Below are 17,294 nucleotides of genomic sequence, written 5' to 3'. Positions count from 1 at the left end.
CATGTTGGTGTGATGGAGAGTGTTTAACTTAATGCTACACCTATGGGACATGTTAAGGACTCTCTGAGTCACAAGTGAGGTTGATGTGAGCTTAATCACATCATGTGAAGATTCGAATAGAAGGGCTCATAAGTGGACCAATGATCCATTTCTATTAGCAAACATGATCCAATTTGGACTACTATGGAAGAATGATTGGGCCCATTGTGTGAAGCCTAATACTAATATGAAACGTTACTTTGGATTAACTATTTGGGCCCTATCACTAAGCCATTTAGTTTTTGGGTTCAAGGCTTCATTGGTTTAATTTACAATCTTTCTTTAATAATGTTTTGTGTCTTTAGGTGTCAAGTGTGTCTTCAATTTATGCTTTGCGTCATATTTAGTTTCCACAACATTTGTGTGTTGTAAACTCTAAATTATATGGATTTCTAGTAATTTATGGCACCATTTTACTTAAAGATAATGTTAATCCCAAGTATTTGATAGTTAATTGGGTGAATTTTTTTCATATTATGATAATGGTCATGATTTAATAAAGTATGTAATTTTATGCTTTTATGTATTAATTTTATGCATAATTTAATTAATTCATGCTACATATTAATTTCCTTTATTCAAATGTTGTAATGAAGCCATGGAGTCGATAATTTAGGAAGCTTATTTTTATCTTGCATAGCCATAAGACTTATTCTACCTAGTTGGATGGAAAAGGCATGCAATTTGGGTCGTGAAGAGGTCACCTTGATCTAGTTAAAATGATTAAATTGAAGGACAACTCTGATAACTAAATGGGTCAAAAAAATCATCCAAACAAATGGGAAAGAAGCCCAATTCGACAGGGGCATTTAAGTAGCCCAAAATTAGCTTTTGGAGGAATTTTTCAGAAGTCTTATACTTGCAAAATAATTAAAATTGAGCTCTTAACAGTCACCCATGAAACTGTCCACCACATTGCTTGATTCAAGCATGATTTCATGCATGAATCAAGCAACCAACAACCTATCATCTCCATAATTCATGGCTGGCAAAGCAAGAGAGCCTATCAAGGGATCCCTGAAGCTATTTTTATCAAACACTCATGTCACCCCTCTACTATAAATAACAACCCTCACTTCTCACCCTCCATTCTTCGTAATAGATCGCAAGGACTCTTGCCGAGCGATACAAAAAATCCAAGGAATTTGGGTAAGGAACATTGCAAGGTAGTTGCTTTACGAAGTGGTAAGACTTTGGAACCCAAAGAAGCAGTAGTTGAGGATGAACATATTGAGAATGAGGAAAGTCAAACAACAGTTGAAATTCTTGCACCAGAAGAGCCAGATTTACAAAGTCTGATAAGGTAAAATCTAAACTAGTGAATTCTGATAAGCTAACACCTTCTTTAGATACAGATTTATCTCCTTAGAAAAGTTGTCCAGTCCAACCCAAAGTTCCATCACTTCCATATCCTTAAAGATTCCAACAACATAAGCATAAATAAGAGGTGCAATTCAAGAAGTTTTTGGACGTTCTAAAGCTACTTCACATCAATATACCATTGGTGAAGGCTTTAGAACAAATGTCGAACTATGTCAAGTCATGAAGGACATTCTGTCCAAAAAGAAGAGACTCAGTGAGTATGAGATTGTAGCACTAACAAAAGAGAGCAATGCGTTCTTACAGAACAAACTACCTCTGAAAATGAAAAACCCTTAAAGCTTTACTATACCCTGTAATATTAGAGAATCTTACTATGGTAAAGCTTTATGTGATCTTGATGCCAAAATATATTTTCAACATGTTGGGAATAGGTGAAGTAAGACCCACGATTGTGACACTTCAACTGGCAGATCGATCTTTAGCATACCTAGAAGGAAAGATCGAGGATGTTCTGGTACGTGTAGATAAGTTTATTTTTTCTTCTGATTTCATTGACTTAGATTCTAAAGCAGATAAGGAAGTGTCGATCATCCTGGGGAGACCTTTCCTAACCATAGAAAGAACATTAATAGACGTGCAAAAAGGTGAACTCACCATGAGAGTTCAAGATGATTAGGTAAAATTTAATGTTCTTAAAGCACTAAAGTTTCCAGATCCGACAGAGGAATGTTTAGTGATGGAGGAGCTAGAAACCTTAGTTTCTATGGAATGGGAGAATAATTTTGTAGAGGACCCATTGGAAAACACCTTAGGGTCTGAGCCATTGGAATATAAAAATGGTAATGAAAGTATGGCTTTGATGAAAGTAAATCCGAGGAACTATGTTCAACCAACACGGTTTGAACCATTAGAGTTAGAAGCTCGAGAATTTACACAACCGACGTTGTCAATCAAGGAACCACCAAAACTCAAACTTAAGGTACTTCTTTCTCATTTGAACTACGTTTATTTGGGTAACAATTCTACTTTATGCCTTGCTAGGCCATTATTTGTTTGCAATTTCAACCAATAATAGACTCACATCATATAAACTTTTAAAAAATATATTTTTTTTATTTGTTTTTTACTTTTAACTTATCTCTGTTTTTTTCAAGAATGCTTAAAATTTGCTCTTTCAAGGTTGAGACATTAGCAATTAATTTTTTTTTCAAACTTCACCGACTGCTTACTCAACTTGATAGGATTGAAAAAGTTTTTTCATCAATTAAAACTAATGTTTCGATTTCAAACTTAGACCGGATTGGTCGGTCAGACTAGTTCAACTAGGAATCAATTGTGGTACTGCTTTAGAGATGGGGGTTGAACCAATTGACTTGCGGAGCTTAAAAACCAAGTTGAACTAATTTTCTCTATTTTTATTTTTAAACTTTTATGATTTTTTAATAATTTATTTGTTCGAATTGAACGAACCAATTAAATCAGGAATTGGCAGCCTGCCTGGTTCAACCATCAATCTAGTTCTAAAAACCTTGATTAACTAACGGTTGAACTAACAGAGGTGTCAAATTAGAAAAAAAATCATAGTTTAGGTTTCACTTGTGACCAAAAAAATATTTAAGTACCAATATAAAAAAAAATTAGGTACCAATAGACTGGTTAAGCTTCTTTTTATATAGACTTAATGACTTAACTAACAAAGGTACAACTTGACGGTAAAAGTGATTGGGTATCACTTGTGATAAAAAAAAAATTAGATACCATGATGAGAAAAAAATATATAATTTAGATACCAATTTATGGATTAAACCAATTAATTTTTTATTTTCTTTAAACTTTTCTTATAATTTTTATATATTTTTTAGAATTTTTATACCTTTTTATATTCCAATTTTATATTTCTTTTATAACTTTATTCATTTGCATCATGCCAAAACTAACCCAAAAAGAAAAACCATTTACCATTAAAGTCAAGTAACCAATTCAGCGGAAAGAAAAAACAGTACATTTGATTCCTTCCAAATATAAAAGAGAGGAAGATCAAGCTTTTTAAACCCTTGCAAAATTATAGGTTCAACGCGAGCTTGAAATCTGGTGCAGTCAAAAAAGATGCTCCAGCAATTTATTTAGCTGCAATGCAGTTGAAACCCTGCCACTTCCAACTAAGACTATTATTTGGCGTAAATTATAACAGTAGAAATTACATATGAATACATTGGGAAGACAGATGTTACATGTAGCAAGTCAGGTCCAACGTACGGTTGGACTGAGAGAACTATATACAAGGCAACAATATAAACACACAGCGAACTCTTCCTCCAAACAGCAGTTTCTCAATGCTGCTCTGCTGTGCTGGCTTGTGTCATGTTAAAGAGGTGGAAAGGGCAATGGGAAACCCCCTTTTCCCTCCCTTTCGCAATGTCCAAAGACCTATGCCATGGCAACTGCACATCGACATTTCAAGCTGCAAAGTTGATGTCTATCCATCCAGGCAAATAAATCAGGTGTAGGTAATGAAAATTTATCGACCCTGCTGGCAAATTTGGCAAAAGCTGGCAAGCAGTTCCATCGGAAAGGTACATATTCCCAAAGATCAGTGGCCAGAATCATCAATATTTCTGTTAGAGCCACTGGATCTGGGGGTTGAACCTTTTCCCTTCCCACTTCTTCCCCTACTGCTACCACCTCCCAAGCTCTTTGAGCTCCCCATCCTGCTGCAAGCTCCACGAGAGTTCACATCTGATAGACCATTTTCTAGAGCTCGAACTAAATTCTCAAAGAAATTTCGTGTCACACTGTTCTCAAATTTCATAGTAATTAGTTAGATAAAAGATGGCATGCGAATTCTCTCAAAATGCAACTGATAAGATAAAATACTCCTCTAGAAAGTTAAATAAAAAGATAACGCTCTCTTTCCAACATGGTAACTTCTTTCCATAAAAAGGTTTTGGACGCACAATTCCTTGATAAAAATTCATGTTATGATCTAAATGAAAATTACCTGGTCAATCCAGCAAGTTTTGATCGAAACTCATTAAAATCCTTTAACTGCTCCTCTGCATTGAGGTAAACCTGAAGCTCCTTCTCGGCACATTGATGAAGTCTTTCTAACCCAGACTCAGCCTCACCTGCAAGACATACAGGGAATTAGTGCAAAGTGAGCAGGAATATAAAGCCATAGCTTATATTATAGCTTATAGATGGAGACACATTACCTTGTAGGTATTCAAAGAAGTGCCTTTTAGCATGTTCATTTTCTGGTAAATAATATCCATATGCATATGTCCATTTTAGGACTCTCCTACATTCTATTATCTACACAAGTGGAGCAGCAAAAATGAGCTAAAGCAGTATGTACAGAGGTGGACCGTTTAAAGGGCCTAGGGGGGCCTTGGACCCTTCAAAATTTTAGGAAATTATGATTTTTCACTTGAAATTTTTAGAAAATTTTAATTAGGCCCCCAATAATTTTTGGAAATTTTCATTTCTCCCTTGAAATTTTAAAAAAAATTTAATTAGACCCCCTCAAATTTTTGAAAATTTTCATAATAACTTCTAATTTTTTTGAAAATTTTAATTAAGCTCAGTTAAAATATTTGAAAAATCTCATTAATCTCACAAAAATTTTAAAATTTTTAATTAGACCCCAATTTTTTTTAAAAAAAAATTCTCATTGAACTCCTAAATATTTTTAAAATTTTACTAGCCCCCCAGAACTTAGTCCCAAGACCAGCCACTGAGTATGTAGCTAGTGCTATAAGCAAATTTTGAAATTTACCTGTAGCCACGCCTCAGTGATGAATTTCAGCTGTGATTCAGGTTGGCACTGTGTCTCGCTCAGCTTCTCCAGCTAAAATTACATTGTAGTCGTCAGCAGTTCCCATAGTAATAATGATAAAAATCAGTCTGATGCAAGATAAACACTATCAAGAGAGAACAGAACTATTCATCCTACTTCTCCCTTCTCTTCTTCCCTCTCTTCATTTTATTATTAGTAAATTTTACACTGCAATACGTTTATATTTTTGGCAGGGGAGATTTAACCCCTGGGGGCAGGGTAGGTGAAACGATGGAGAAGCCGATGACAAGGACATGACAGTACTGAATGGGCGAGAATGTCTGACCAAGTGCTCTAAAGTAATGTTCCATTGGTTACACAAATCTTAACAGTTTAAAACTTAATAATATGTGCTTTGCAGATTCAAAAGATAAACTCAGATGAAAAGCATATGCAAATGTCATGCAAAGCAACATATTAAAACCATTGGTGATGGATCATAAACTTATCCAGTGTTTTTAATAGTCTTCAAACCCATCTACATGACATCCACAAGAAATGGTACAAAAATAATTGAACAGACCAGCAACAACAAACAGGAAATTTGTAATTTTAAGAAATTTGGCTTACATGCACAGACTGCATTTGCTGTAGATCAGCCAGTGCCTTTTGCCTAGACTGCACGAAGCCAAGAAAAGTTTTAACAAGACAAATGTTTTCTCATTTAAGAAAATAGTAGCATAACATCCAGAAAAAATTCCCAGAAAATAAATTTAAGCAGTTAAAAGAAAGGTGCCAATAATGTATTTCATGCATTCAAGCCTATATATTGTATTCTGCATCATGTCAAACTACAGTACAAATTCCACAAACTAATACATACTGATTGGTTGGTTGCCCATCGTTCATAATAGTGAGTATACTTCTCTACAGATAATTTAGCCATCTCTCTTCGTTTCTCCTCCTCATCAAACTAAAAATAAATAGTATCGATCAGAAAGGCATAAAAGTGGGCAGTTAAATCATGATGCACAATGACAAAAGATGAGCACTGGGAAATGCTGACAGCAAGAATAAAGAATTAATTTCATACTGTCCCCTCCTTTTTTGCTGTCTCGTAACGGTTGCAAGCATAATAACCACCAGTTACCTCACCATGCTCTGACCATGCACCAAGGCAAAGCCTGCATACATATGTGATCAACTGACAGACTTTTATGCAAAAAGGAGAAAACAAAACAGTTGGTATGTAGCAAAAGAAAAAAAATCAGTTTGTTTTTGGTACAAGATCTTTTAGTACAACCTTCATTAAGGAAAAATATCTCTTGTTCAGAAGATAATATAGCTAAAGGAAGTAGGAAAGAGTAGCAGTTTTTTCATTAAAAAAGACAGCCAAGAAGGTAGTGAGGACAGACTTCAATCAAAATACAAGCAGCGCATATGTAAGCAAAAATATAAAGCTCACCAGCAAAATTCAAATCTACAAGGTGGTGTGCATGTCATATGCATACATCCATGGTTCTTCTCAATTGGGCGCTTGCATTTTGGACAAGGCTTGGAATTAGCCAATATCCTGAAGATTAAAATAGGCATATCAATCGATAACCAGAACATTATGAAAACATAACATGGTATAATATATAATGCGGAACAACCATTTAGTAATTGGACAATCATAAACAAGCACATTGGTATAAGGGGAAAGAGAAAAAGAAACTTCATTTTAAGGAAGAAAATTTCAAAGGAGACATTTATTTTGTTCACTTTAAAGAGGAAAGTTAAATGATAGGTAATTTAGAATATAAATTTGATATATCAGATGTCACTCGAACTTGGATGTGTCGTATACAAATGTGTCCAATACAAATATGTTCAACTTTTTTCTAAATTTTTCCATGTATTCGAAGCATCTTTGGGAAGTCATATCCTCATACCCATGTCCAAATATGCATCAGAACCTATGTCATATACTGATACTTCAAGAAAAGTGAAGAGCTGGAGTTATTTATTACACTACTTCATTTAGTAGCAAAAATAGTTAAATGCATAAAGGAAAATGAGAATCTATAACTCTAAACATTTCCATGTCCACAACCCTCTAATGTATCATCTGAGCCCCAATAACACCCCTTACCCCAACCCAAGAATCCCTTTCTCTTATTTTTTCTGATACTCAGACTTGTGGTTGTAAGGAATGAATTAAGGCAAAGCTTTCCCAAATGCCCTAGTGGGAATATCCAAAACAAGTAGTATTCAAATAAGAAAGCATTCTACAAGCATACTGTTTACTTTTTGAGATAAGAGCCCCTCGCATTCAAGATCAGCATGGTAAGGAGCAAAGAAAGTTGATTCTTTTATGTGGGCCATTCAGCACCAAATTAACAACCCCACTATTTGATATGAATTAAACAACCTCGTGCAGTACAATGAATCTAGCTACTATAATCCTGTTCCATACCAATTCATATTTTCAGATTCTGCACTGTTTTTCAGTATCCACCTGGCTACAGTGTCACAATCAACAGGACGGTGAGCTTCCTCAGTGCACTGCAAAGTCAAATTCACATTACGGGTCAATTATTCATGTTTGCTATTTCAAACATGAAAGAAGAATGAAGCAGAAAGCAATATGCATGAATTGTTAAAAGTACTCCAACCAGAAACAGCACCAGAGGTTCTTACATTCCAACAAAAGCTATATGAGCAGCGACAGGTTACATCATAATTTCCACTGCCAAAAATAAAGTCCACAGCATAATCACACCCAGGGGCAGGACACCATTTTGTCTGCAGTAAGACATAAAAGTACTGAAAAAGTTTACAGTACCAAGGAGGTGAACACGAAATAATGAAAAAAGTTGTCTATTCTTAGTGATTTCGGTGCATCATCATCATCATCATAATAATAAAGCTGAAAAAGAACATCTCAATCAATAGATTCATGCCTATAATCCATGATATGCTTGAGGAGACCCCACTTGTGAAGCTACAATTGAGAGAGAAATATTAGCAATATTTTCTTACACCCTTAACAAAGACACAAATGCGAAAGAAATAGTTCACAAAACTCCTAACTTTTAGTCAAAGGTATATTTCAAACATTAAAAGAAAAAAAAAACACGTTCTTAGAGAAGAAAGAATTGCAAAAAATCAGTAAGGTGGATGACAATTGTTTATACATGCATAAATATAAAAGCTAGAGCAGAGATAAGATAATGTGGTTAATATCTTTTTTATGCAAAACTGCAAAAGGTTACAACCAATTTTCAATAAATCACCCAATTACTAACCATAAGGCACTGGAAAACACAATCTAGAATCTTACAATTCCACTACAAATGCAGTTGCACTTCATCCTTCAACCCAAAATACATATATTAAAATAAATATTAAAAATATATTCATATATTTAAGGATTTAATTCTGAGAAATCCTTTTGCAAATTTCAAGTGAACAAAAGGTAAATGCACACGTCAAATAACAATAGTCCAATTACTCAATATATTTTAAGTATTACCTTCCTATTGTCTTCAACATAAGATCTAATGAAATAACGGGAGTACTTCTCTCGGTCTTCATCAGAAGCCAATTGATTTATCATATCTTGACCAACAGCAGCGACACAGGATGGATCAGGACATCGCAACATCAAACATCCAGGACCATCACTAATGGCTGTGCTTATATAGCCTAAACAAATAAAAAATTATATATATCACAACTATACAAGATATTCCACAAGCAATCAAATATGGAAAGGCTGGTAAACACACAAAAGTTCAAATATTTGTAAATAACTCTCAGACAGGAAAAAAATCATTAAGACATAAACCATTTCCTTAACCATATTAAAAATAACGCTAGAATAGTTAATAACCTGGTGTACCAATGAGCTTAAAAAAAGATACAACTAAAGTATAATGTACATAATCATGTAAAAAGAATTTATACATGTACAAGGCCATTACAACTGCTAGGAGTATTCCTCAATGTGGACTATTCATCATAATCATGGTAAATAGGACAAACCAAGAACTATATCCTTAGACAATAAGCCCTTTACCCCTTTCCAGACAGCTTAGACATGTGAACCCAATGCATTTTCAACAAAAAACTTCCCAAATCTAACCAATAGCTTTAAATATAACTCTGAAACTGAAAATTAAAAGGGCAGGGTCCAGTGTAGCATAAACCTAAATAACAGCATTAATAATTACATAATTTCCAAATAGTGACAGAGAATTGTTGATCTTGCTTATATCAACTTTCTAAAAATTTCATTAGCCATGTATAGAAGCTAATTGATGGTTACAACATTAATGATGAGCCTCTTTAAAGTATACTGGTAATCTCTTGTAAAAGTTTTCTTATGTTTCTTTCTTAAAAATACTTTTAGCAGTTCCTCATGCAATTTATCAAATTATATAAAAAGAAGTAAATTGAATTATACAGCTGAAAAAGATAAATAAAGGCTTCTTTTCTTCCAGAACCTAGAAGTAGATGCCTTGCCTGAACTCACAAGATCTTTTCCTAAATTTTATGATTCGGATTTTAGAACAAAAATCATTAAAAACAAATTAAAATGAGGGGAGAGGACTAGGAAAAGAGTGTAAATTAGTGGTCCCTAAGATAATTAAATGTTTTAGTGTAAATTAGTGGTCCCTAAGATAATTAAATGTTTTACTTCCAAGAAATAATCCTTTCCTTTATCAACCAAGCATGCCACTGCCAGTACCTTCTGGTGATGTAGCTCTGGCCTTAGGTATGTTGGCAGGACAGGCAATCAGTCCATCAGTTTTGAAACCAAAACAAGTAAAAATTCAGATTATACACAGCAAAGGCATGTTCTTGGTTGCCACAAAACAAAATTAAAAACAAACAGTCAAAAGATTTGACACACTAAGAAAACAGACATTAATATCAAAAAAATGTTGAACTTTTAAGTACCATGATATGAAAATAAGGTGTCGCTGTAGCACAACAGACCTGACCAGCAAGAGTTACAAAAAGGATGACCACATGCAGCAGCATGAAGCAGATCATATGGATAGGTTTCAAAACATATCCCACAAATCATCTGCCAAAATACAAGATGTGAAGAAAAATGAAAGACGTAAGCTGTCAAAGAGCACATAACAAACAAGCACTGGAACTCCTAGCTCATAAAATAAAAGTCGAAACTCCCAATTGAGAATGCATCACTTACTTCACCATCTGGGAATGGGACTACAGGCTTCTCCAATAAGCCAACAGATCTGCGAACCTTTTCCTCATCTGCAAACCATTCATCATGTACTTTACTGACATTCCTGTAAATCCAAAGTAAACATAAACCTCAAGACACACAAATCTATCATCATTAAGAGATAGCAAAATATATGCCTATTGACCAAAACAATGAAGGCAAAATGCTAATCTTCACTCTGCATTTACATACCACAGTTAAGTTCCATTAAAAGTAGGATTATCATCCTATATACAATGGCATTTAACTCCACAAAGGTTAAAAAAATGCCACATGTTCCACATATTTATCTTTTATGTTTTCTAAATACCAACTTAGAAGATGTTTTAACCTCACTTGTTGAGTTATAAAAAAAAACTCCATTGCTAATGTACCTGATGTAAATCCTTAAAGAAAATTTTCAACAAGTGAATCTGTACAAATTTGGAAGGAACAAAAGTAAAGAGATTATCGAATAATAGAAATTATACCAATAATGATCACTCACCAACTATAATAGCGTAGTAGGATTCCTGCTTCAACCTTTGAGATGGAAAGCACAGTAGATATCCTCGTGATGTCATCCTCTTGACGCTGACGAATATCTACTTCACTCAAAATGGTATAATTTTGCTAAGAAGAGAAGAGACAAATGTTTAGGATAAACAGCTTTAAAAAGTTTTAATTGTTTAACAGAACAGCGACTCAAAATACACAAACTTTTATGTACAAAAAGATGAAAAATATTATAAGCCCGTAGGGGAAACCACAGTATCAAAATTCAGTCCTATGGCAAAAGAACTAAATGCATGCAATGCAAGTAAAAGAAAAAACTATGAAGTCTGTAAATTACATTAATTATAACATCCACAAAGAAGGTGTTTCTGTTTCAGATATTCACTGCCAAATGTCAGTATATTCCCATTGGTGCTAACAGTAGAGCAGCACAAATACAGTTAAAGAAAAGGATAAGAAAGTGTTGAGAATCTTTTGATTATTTGATAGCATTAATTAGTATCTTTAGAGATTACAACTGATTTTTAGAGATTCTAATTAAGAGATATTTTTCCTTAAGTTGATTCAATCTTCATGTATATATAGTTGTACATATTTCTAAGAAATACATACATATTTCTAAGAAATACATACTTTTGAGTGAGTTTTTCCTCAATATATTAGAGTATTCATCTCTAATTTCATCATGGTATCAGTTTTTTGATCCGATGTTTTTTCCGACGCCATCACTGTGCTCTCTCCTCCCTTCCGGTCATTCTCCTCTCGGTAGTGGTGTTTTTTGGCTAAGTATTTTGTGGGATCTCTTTTGTGTTCTTTTTTTAGGTGTTCTATTCTCTAATTTTCCAAGCAGATTTTTTTGGGATATTAGTTGTTTTTTCCCAAAATTATGTATAAGGATGAGAAGCTCGTGATGCCAACAGATAATCCCTCGCTGCAAATTAGTCCTGTGAAACTTGATAGAAATAATTACCTTACTTGGTCAAGGTCCTGTTTGTTGTTTATCAAGGCTTGTGAGTTGCAGGGATATATCACCGGTAAAACGACGAAACTTGAACTCACTAATTCAATTTTTAGTCAGTGGAATTCAGGGAACTCTCTTGTTATGGCATGGCTTATCAACTCTATGCAACCTAATATTTCCAAAACTTATTTTCTGTTTGATACTGCGAACAATATTTGGAAAGTTGCTGCTCTCACCTACTCTCGTGTTGGGAATGATGCGCAAATATTTGAGATTCGTAATAAGGTCCATGGTACAAAACAAGAGGTGCTAACGATTTCTCAATATTTTGTGAATTAAGTGGGTTGTGGCAGGAACTTGATTATTATCAAGATTTTTAGCCAACTTGTACCAATGACGTCGAAAAATTTCAGACGATGGTAGAAAAGGAGCTCGTTTTTTATTTCTTGGCTGGGTTGAATACTAAGTATGATCAGATTTGGGTTCAAGTTCTTAGCAAGACTCCGTTTTCTTCTATCCATGAGGCATACTCCTATGTACAACAGGAGGAGAGTCGTCGTGTTGTTATGCTCTATAATCATCTCTTGAGAAAGTTAACCTCATTGCTAACTAGGATGGTCCATCGGGTGGTAAGTCTGACAATGATCACTTGACGTCTGACTATTGTGGTAAGTCTCGGCATACTAAAGATTCATGCTAGAAGTTGTATGGTAACCCACTTGAGGTCATCTCGGGCAAATTTGTCGGCCTCTGTGACAATAGAGGAAAAAGTCCACTTCTGCTGAGAGTTTTACCTCGGACGAGATTCAACATCTCCGACGCCTCTTATCTCAAATGGACTCTACCTCGATTGCTAAGTCTAATCATGCGAAATCAAGTACTGTTTTAAATGCTCGATCTACTTCTGAATTTTGGATTATTGATTCTGGTGCGAATAGACATATGACAAGGTCAAACAAAAGTTTATTTAAATATACCACTTGTCCATCTAAAGATACTGTGCAAATAGCCGATGGCTCCCTTACCTCTGTCTCTGGAACAAGTTCTGTTGTTTGTACTCCCAATATCACTTTATCCTCTGTCTTCTATGTCCCTAAATTTCCATTTAACCTTTTATCTGTTAGTACTAACACTACAGCCTTAAATTGTAAACTTGAATTCTTTCTTGATCATTGTGTCTTTCAAGACCTTCAAACAGGGAGGACGATCCATAGTGGTAGATTGTGGAATGGCTTTTATCTTATGGATCGATCATCCAGCATATCTCAAGCCTTATTTGGAGACAATAAAGATGTCAACCGAGAGATAATTCAGTGGCATAAGCAGTTAGGACATCCATCATTTACTGTTGCCAAGATGTTTCCTACTTTGTTTTCAAGATCTCAGTTAGACTCTTTAGTTTATAATGCCTGTGAGGTTGCTAAGCATGCACGACATAGTTATCCTTTACGTAATAATAGTATTGTTCCTTCTGAGATTATTCATTCGGATGTTTGGGGCCCTACTCACCTTACTTCTTTATCTGGTAATCAATGGTTTGTCACATTTATTGACCATTCACTATTAGGTGAGTTTTCTTTACCTAAGTTTGCTACTGATTTAGAATTACCAATAGCCCAACGAAAAGGTGTTAGAACTTGCACTTTACATCTTATCTCTTAACTTTTTATCTTATGATTCCTTATCCCCATCCTAGAGTTTTTGCTTTGTCTTTGTTCTCTATGTCTATTCCACAAGATTTGAGAGATGTTATCACTGATCCAAGATGGAAGAAGGCTATGATTGAATAAATGAGGATTTTAGCAAAAAATGAGACGTGGGAACTGGTTAATCCTTCTGAGGGGCAAAAATAGTTGGCTACAAATCAGTGCCTACAATCAAGTATAAGGCTAATGGTTCAATTGAAAGACTCAAAGCCAAATTAGTAGTGCAAGGATTCGCTCAGACATGAAATAGATTATTAAGAAACATTTGCTCCAGTTGCTAAATTGAACACGATTAGAATCCTTTTATCATGTGCAACAAATCTCGATTGAGACTTGCAACAGCTTGATGTAAAGAATGCTTTCTTACATGTCAGATCAAAAGAGTGAATCTTTGTTTCCCAAAGAAAGTATGTCTTAGTTCTTCTCACAGAGACTGACATGTTAAGTTGCAAACCAGCAGAATCACTTATTGAGAATAATCACAAGTTACAAGTAGGGATTGATAAAATAGTGGATAAAGGGAGATATCAAAGACTCATTGGACAATTAATTTATCTCGCACATACTTAACCTAATATAGCCTATGCGGTTAGTTTGGTAAGCCAAATTATGCATGATCCTTGCAAAACTCATATGCAGGCAGTATTGCGAATTTTGTGCTATTTGAAGTCTGCATCGGGCAAAGGTATTCTCTTCTCCAAAAATAGTCATCTCAAGATAGAAGTATTTACAGATGCAAATTGGGCTGGCTCTCTTGATGATAGAAGGTCTACAACAGGTTATTTTACTCTTGTGGGAGAAAACTTAGTCACTTGGAGGAGCAATAAACAAAGTGTTGTGGCTCGATCAAGTGCAAAGGCTGAATAGAGGGCCATGGCTCAAGGTGTTTGTGAGATTTTATGGCTACAACAGGTATTGGAAGAGCTAAAATTGTTGAACGAAAATGGATCAACCTTGTACTGTGACAACAAAGCAGCCATCAGCATAGCTCAAAATCTAGTGCAACACGATAGAACCAAGCGCATCGAAATAGATCGTCATTTTATCAAGGAAAAAATAGTCAGTGGTGCCTTAAGTCTATCTTATCTAGCATCCGAAAAACAATCGGTAGATGTTTTTACTACAGGGATCAACTGTAAGACTTATATCATAATCTTCTTTACAAGTTGGGCATGCGAAACATCTATGCCCCAACTTGAGTGAGAGTGTTGAGAATCTTTTGATTATTTGATAGCATTAATTAGTATATTCAATCTTCATGTATGTAGAACTGTACATATTTCTAACAAATACATACTTTTGAGTGAGTTTTTCCTCAATACATTAGAGTATTCATCTCTAATTTCATCAGAGAATTTACTAGTTTAACAAACAAAGCAGGTAATGAGCAGCACCAAGCTGGATTTCAAATTGTATCAATAAAATAACCTTTACGAAATGGAACCCAGTATGGTTGCACTTTTTCATTATGTACAACACTAAATTGTAAAGTGTAAACATTACCTAAGGTGTAATGAATTGTGGAAGGAAAAACAAATAAGGTCCCTTTTTTCAGTAGCAATGAATATGCCACAAAGTTCTTTCCAAAAGTAAAATCATTTTGGTCTAGAGTTTGGCAGCACGATTTTGACTTAGAACTTTGATATGTTTATTCAACACCTAAAGAAACTAAAGTTGAAGATTCTTGGGAAAAACAAAAATCAAAAGGTTTGTGAAAACAGAAAGAAATGGAAAAGTTGGTAAGTTTTAGTGAACCGACAGGTCATGGAATCATTTTATTGTGCTATTTAATTTAATTTCCTTTTCATCCATTCTGTTCAGTACCAACCTTAGCACTGCACATAATCCAATGGTTCAGTATCTAGAAAAAGCTTCGAATAAATAAATCTTTTTACGGGTAAGATCAATTTTTTCCGACTTTAGGAACCAAAAAGCTTCAAAATCTTGTGTGTAATCTCAAAATTTTACGGAGAAAAAAAAAAGAAAAATGAAAATCAAGCATATTAAGGTAGTCAATGTTCGCAAGCATTACCTCCTAAAGATAATATAATTTGTTAAAAAAAAAAGGCAAGAGCAATTCAATAATCACGCAGAAAAAAAAAACAATTTAATTGGAATTAGAAAAGGTTCAAATTTGTACGAAATAATAATGCATGTGACAAGCATTTAACTCACATCAACAAATTACAACATAAGCCACAAAATTAATACTGAAAAAGGAAGGCATAAGTTTTAATTTCTAAAGGAAAAAATCAAAGCAAACAAAGCGAAACCCAAAGGGAAAAAAATGGAACAGATACCTGGTGACTATGAGAGACATAATCAACGGAATCATCAGAATCGTTGTCGATAAACTCGTAATCAGCGTCATCGGCGTCGGAATCATCGTAAGTAGGTATGGCTCCAGCATCATCGTCGCGGCCACTGTAGAAATCGTCTTCCCCCGACTCGTTGGCATCGTGCATATCGAAATCATCCTCCGACTCCATATTCCTGCTTCCTTTCTTCCTTTCTTCCTTCCTTCTTTAAATATATATAATCAAGGGAGAAATCAAAACAAAGCAAACCCTAGCAGGAATAGCCCGGATGGTGTGAGATCAATGAAGGATAAATTAGGTTGGAGAATGAGTGGCAGAGATGTAAATAAGGGGAGAGAAAATGTGTGAAACTAGGGAGGGAAAGGAAAAGCAGAAAGGAAATGGAAATCGAAAATAAAATCCAGAAACTTTAGTAAGTTAAATTCGTTTTGGCTTTTGATGGGGTGAACACTGGAGAATCAAGAAAAGAAAACAAAGGTGCAATTAATTTTATTTTATATAGTTAATTATATTTAGCAAAAATACAAATTTAGTAATTCTGGACCGAAAATTAAAACATGGATCTACAAAATCACACCATCACTACTATTTGGACCGAAATTGAAGGGAAACACGTTGCAAATTTTTAACGTCAAAAGTTTTTTTTTTTCAGAAAAGGAGCATAATCATATATTTAGGTTGAAACTGGATTTTTTTTAACACCAAATAATAAGATTAATTTAGCATTGTTTTCAAGAAATAGTTTTGAAACAAAAAAATATTTTATTTAGTAATATTTTTATCTTAAAAGTATTTTTTGTCCTAAAAGTATTTTTTAAAAGTAATGTTAAATTGATTCTAAGAAAGCATTAGCGAGCAAAAAGGAAGTTAAAAGACCATGCCATCTTTATATATGTGGATACAAAGATGTTTAAGTTTATATTTATAAATATAAGAAGTATATATAATATAAAACTCTACTTATAATAAACATTAGTCTTAACTACATCAAATTTATCTTGATTTTAATGGATATTTATTTAATAATAAAATATTCATAACACTCATGTCCATACCTTTTGAAAAAAATTAGTGAGGGAAAAAAAGTATATTTACTTCTGGTGCACATAACATGTTACTTCATTAAAAATTTTATCAGAAAAATCTAGTGGGACAAAACCTTGAAAAAGGAGTACAATGTGTATTTACTCCCCTCATGGCTACATCACATTATATCTCATATTTTATGTATTTCATCTTGAATATTAACTTTTCAAATGATCACTTGAACTAATTTACTAAACATTTATATTATTATTCTTTTGGAAGTCATAAGTGAGGAAGACTTTTTGAGACATATTTTAATCTATTCAGGAGTCCCAACAATAATCATAGCAAACTTTGATCATGATCCTTCTATACATGTATATCTTGGATCATTTTATAATCTTCT

General features: G+C 34.1%; 1 protein-coding gene across 2 annotated transcripts; it reads right to left on the bottom strand.

The window, feature by feature from the left end:
* Window positions 1-3,443: 3,443 nt before the first annotated feature.
* On the bottom strand, window positions 3,444-16,490 carry LOC107920360 (probable E3 ubiquitin-protein ligase ARI8). Of its 2 annotated transcripts, none has more exons than XM_016850039.2 (15): window positions 15,845-16,490; window positions 10,870-10,994; window positions 10,344-10,446; window positions 10,085-10,214; window positions 8,655-8,827; window positions 7,820-7,924; window positions 7,596-7,684; window positions 6,603-6,710; window positions 6,231-6,321; window positions 6,021-6,110; window positions 5,768-5,815; window positions 5,138-5,209; window positions 4,575-4,674; window positions 4,361-4,487; window positions 3,444-4,154 (listed from the first exon to the last, which is right to left on the bottom strand). In XM_016850039.2, the coding sequence occupies exons 1-15, from the start codon at window positions 16,031-16,033 to the stop codon at window positions 3,953-3,955; spliced, it is 1,752 nt and encodes a 583-aa protein (XP_016705528.1). In that variant the 5' UTR covers window positions 16,034-16,490; the 3' UTR covers window positions 3,444-3,952. The 2 variants fall into 2 exon arrangements, with proteins under 2 accessions (XP_016705528.1, XP_016705529.1); XM_016850040.2 differs by having other exon boundaries at window positions 10,124-10,214; window positions 15,845-16,486.
* Window positions 16,491-17,294: the final 804 nt, after the last annotated feature.

Source organism: Gossypium hirsutum, chromosome D13 (assembly GCF_007990345.1).
Source record: "Gossypium hirsutum isolate 1008001.06 chromosome D13, Gossypium_hirsutum_v2.1, whole genome shotgun sequence".
Classification (NCBI taxonomy): domain Eukaryota; kingdom Viridiplantae; phylum Streptophyta; class Magnoliopsida; order Malvales; family Malvaceae; genus Gossypium; species Gossypium hirsutum.
The sequence above is the reverse complement of the archived record's forward strand: the minus strand, read 5'-3'. Positions and strand labels throughout refer to the sequence as shown.